The sequence below is a fragment of the Acanthopagrus latus genome, chromosome 16, assembly GCF_904848185.1.
Source record: "Acanthopagrus latus isolate v.2019 chromosome 16, fAcaLat1.1, whole genome shotgun sequence".
NCBI lineage: Eukaryota > Metazoa > Chordata > Actinopteri > Spariformes > Sparidae > Acanthopagrus > Acanthopagrus latus.
The window spans coordinates 2,298,112-2,301,605 of NC_051054.1; the positions used below are offsets into that span (position 1 = coordinate 2,298,112).

Here is a 3,494-nt window from a genome sequence, read left to right on the forward strand (position 1 = left end):
GCCGGCTCTCTCTTTCTCTTCTCCTCTGTTTGTGTGTGAGAGGAAATGTGACTGGTAACAGAGAGCCAAAATGAAAAGAAAGGAGATAAAGTGGAGGAATCAGTGTGTTGGTGCTCAGGGGTGAAGTCATCGCAGCCGGCGTGTGAGAACAGGAGCAGGGTCTGTCTCTGGAGCCAGCTAATTGAGCTCGGATGAGTGAGAGCAGACGCCGGTAGGCTGCGTTCGAGTGCGTTGTTCCCCCGTCTTCCATGTGGATGACTGTGAACAAAAGGGCAGACTCTTCCCTTAATCAAGCTAATGGAGTGGGAACGAGCTGGTGGCTGAACTAGATGGGCAGCGACAGGTAGAAGAGCCTCCGGGGGGATTGAGGGAGGCTGAGGTGAGGACCTGAGCCTCCTGATTGGCAGGACACAGGCTGATAAAAGCAAAATAAAAAGAGCCCCGGCTCGTTCAGATCTGAGGAAGCGTACAGTGACAAGTGCGAGCTGTCCACAGTAACTTCAGAGCTGATCCTCTGCAGGTCTGCGAGAAGCACCGCTCACTGATTTCAACCACTTGTGCCATTGTGCTTCATCGACTGCTCAGTATACAACAGAACTGAGTCACAGCTGAGATGAACCTGCAAAAGAAGAAGTCACAGCGGTGAGTGAATTCAGAAAACACTAAATTCACAATGTGTGTGTTGTGTTTGACTGCTGGAGATGATTAAGTTCATTTAACAACTTTACACACTGCTGCATAGTTCCATCCTGTCAGCCTGTCTGCAGCTTGGTGATGACGCGTTTTGCAGCTGATAGAGTTTGTTTAGCGTCAAACGGAGGAGAATCATCCTTCACTTTATCACAAACATCCAACACCAACAGCTCTGCAGGATGAAAAAGTGTAATCTGAAAAGTAACTAGTAACTAAAGCTGTGTAACTCCACAACATGTAGTAGAGTTAAAAGTACTTTATTTACCTCTGATGTTTGGTGGACTAGAAGTTGCATAAACATGTCAAGTAAAGTACAAGAGCCTCCGTGTGTTTGTACTTATATGAAGAACTTGAGTAAATACACTAAGTTGCATTCCACCACTGCACCACTCCAAGGTCAAGGACGGACTGATGGACTGAAATTGTTTCCTAAAAACAAAAAAAAAAACACTATTTTTACTTCACATTAGTGGCAACGGTCCGCACAGTCTGGAGTCGAGTCTGTGCTGGCATACAGATTCCCGTTGACATTGTAAAAGTGGTGGTTTGTTACCTTGTGCACCTCGACCTGATCGATCGTGGCAGCATAATACTGCAGGCTTCTTTTGATCGCAGAGTTTTTAGCTGCAGGGGTTTCAAGCAGATCTCAGAGTCCTTCGGTGTCGACCCTGAATGATCGGTGCCGATACAGGAGGCCGATTTAATTCTGTCAGTCATGTAACTTCTGATCTGAGGTTAGTGCCCAGAAATCCTCCTCCAGCAGCTAATTTCTGTAAAAAAGATGCTGATGTTTTGTTGTACCTCTGCCTCTCTGCCTCTCTCAGGAGTTCTGGCCTGGTGCTGCTGCTTCTGCTCTGCGTCTCTCTGCAGCCACGAGTGTCGGCCGTCAACCTGCGGCGTTTCATCGGCTGTGCCGTCAGAGAGTTCACCTTTCTGGCCAGGAAGCCCGGCTGTGGGGGGCTGCACATCACCACCGACGCCTGCTGGGGGCGCTGTGAGACCTGGGAGGTGAGCAGCTGGGAGGCAGCTACTGTACTACACACACACAAACACACACAAACACACAAACGCAAAGCTGACAACTTTACATAAAAGAAAATAGTCGGCTTTTTGCAGAAGCTTATGCTGGAAGGAAGAGAGAAGAAAAGGAAGAGCGAGGATTAGATATCGATTCAGTCAATCAGACAAAGAGACAGACAGACAGTCAGACAGGCAGCGAGACAAATACTGCAGATACACAGATGGAGAGATGGGTGATCCCCATGGAGAAAATTTGTTTTTCGCCTCCATCCCTCAACAGGGAGGTCGGAGCAAGGTCGGCTGAGAGTGCAGGCAGGGATTGAGTTGCTCGGCTGATACAGCGGAGAGATAAACCAACACTGGAACAGATGGAGAGACGGACACGGTGTGTCAGAAGTCTGAGAAAAAAAAATATATTCTTTGTTTATTAGAACCTGCTAAGATGTCACTTTTTGTCTGGCAGTAATGAGAGGCTGTCTGAAGTGTAAATCTCCGCCGGAGAACGGAGGAGGAGGACGGGAGGCTCGCGCTGAAATTGAGTTAACGCTCTGCAAGAAAGGAAAGCAGCGAGGAATCCAGAGATTGAAGTGACAGCAGCGGTTCCCTTAACAATGCCTCAAGTGCATAAAAGGCACAATTGGATTTCATAAGTTGCCGGATACTGATTACAAAGAAATGCTGTGAAATCCCAAGTTTCATCTGGTGCATCGTACTCAGTGACAGGAGGCATTAGGAAGCTCATGACTCTCTCGGCTTTATTATTGCAGTGCAGCGGCTGGTGTGTGTGCAGGAGGCCGAGCTCTGTTTAGTGATACTCTGCGGATCCCCTCCAGGAGGAGACTCATCTTTTGTGTCTGCTCTACCCCACAGGGAGGTCAGGGCACAGCGGGGAGAGAGGACGTCCTGCTTCAGGGACAGACAGTTACGGTTTGAGGTCTAACCTTTGAGCTTTAGGTCACGGGGCCGTCTCTAATTACAACCATTCAGGAGTTACAAATTTACCGTCTGTGCATTCAGATGAAGTTATGACGGAGAAGTTGTGATTACTGCAACAGAACATCAGATTAAACTCCTGGAACAGCTACAAGCAATTATCAGAGGCTTTGGAGATTTGTCACAAATCAGAGAATCACTAGCAAATTACAAGAACGAAGGAATTTATTTCAAATGAAACGTCTAGTAAGGTGGATTTGTTCCACTGTCTGTTCTGCAGGTTAGTCTGCAGCTTGACTTAAGTCATTAAATGTAGTTTGTGAAGCTTCTCCAAATGTTTTATAAGATACCACACCAAACTGACAAAGAATTAGCAACAAAAATGACAAGAAAGCTTCCTGTAGAGAAAAGGAAACGGTCAGAGCCATCCTCCAAAAGAAACGTGATTATTTTTCTGTGCGTTTGTGTTTCCAGAAGCCGGTCCTGGACCCTCCCTTCATCGAGTCCTACCAGAGGGTCTGCACCTACAACGAGACCCGGCTGGTCTCCGTGAAACTGCCCAACTGCCAGCCCAGCGTGGACCCCACCTACACCTACCCGGTGGCCCTGAGATGTGACTGTGGCGTGTGTCTGACCAGCACCACCGAATGTATAACATCTGTGTAACACATCTGGACGGGCAGAAAACACTGATAATAAGCATGTTTGTTAGAAATAAAAGGTTCCTGCCCCGTTCATAATGTCAACAGAGGCACGTTTATACATCAGTAAGTTGAATATTAGACTTCATTATGTAACTTTTCCTCATACTCACCTGTTAATCTGAACTTTCTGCAATAAAATGTCTA

At 47.1% G+C, this 3,494-nt stretch overlaps 1 protein-coding gene across 2 annotated transcripts; it reads left to right on the forward strand.

Moving 5' to 3' along the window:
• Positions 1–3,494, forward strand: gphb5 (glycoprotein hormone subunit beta 5). Of its 2 annotated transcripts, XM_037072000.1 has the most exons (4): positions 1–642; positions 1,518–1,701; positions 2,584–2,640; positions 3,121–3,494. In XM_037072000.1, the coding sequence occupies exons 1-4, from the start codon at positions 614–616 to the stop codon at positions 3,310–3,312; spliced, it is 462 nt and encodes a 153-aa protein (XP_036927895.1). In that variant the 5' UTR covers positions 1–613; the 3' UTR covers positions 3,313–3,494. The 2 variants fall into 2 exon arrangements, with proteins under 2 accessions (XP_036927895.1, XP_036927896.1); XM_037072001.1 differs by lacking the exon at positions 2,584–2,640 and having other exon boundaries at positions 6–642.

Excerpts from the sequence above, each read along its gene's own strand:
- gphb5 (XM_037072000.1), top strand. The coding sequence starts at position 614 with ATGAACCTGCAAAAGAAGAAGTCACAGCG. Across the intron at positions 643-1,517 it reads CAAAAGAAGAAGTCACAGCG|GAGTTCTGGCCTGGTGCTGC; the intron begins GTGAGTGAATTC and ends TGCCTCTCTCAG. Across the intron at positions 2,641-3,120 it reads TTCAGGGACAGACAGTTACG|AAGCCGGTCCTGGACCCTCC; the intron begins GTTTGAGGTCTA and ends TTGTGTTTCCAG.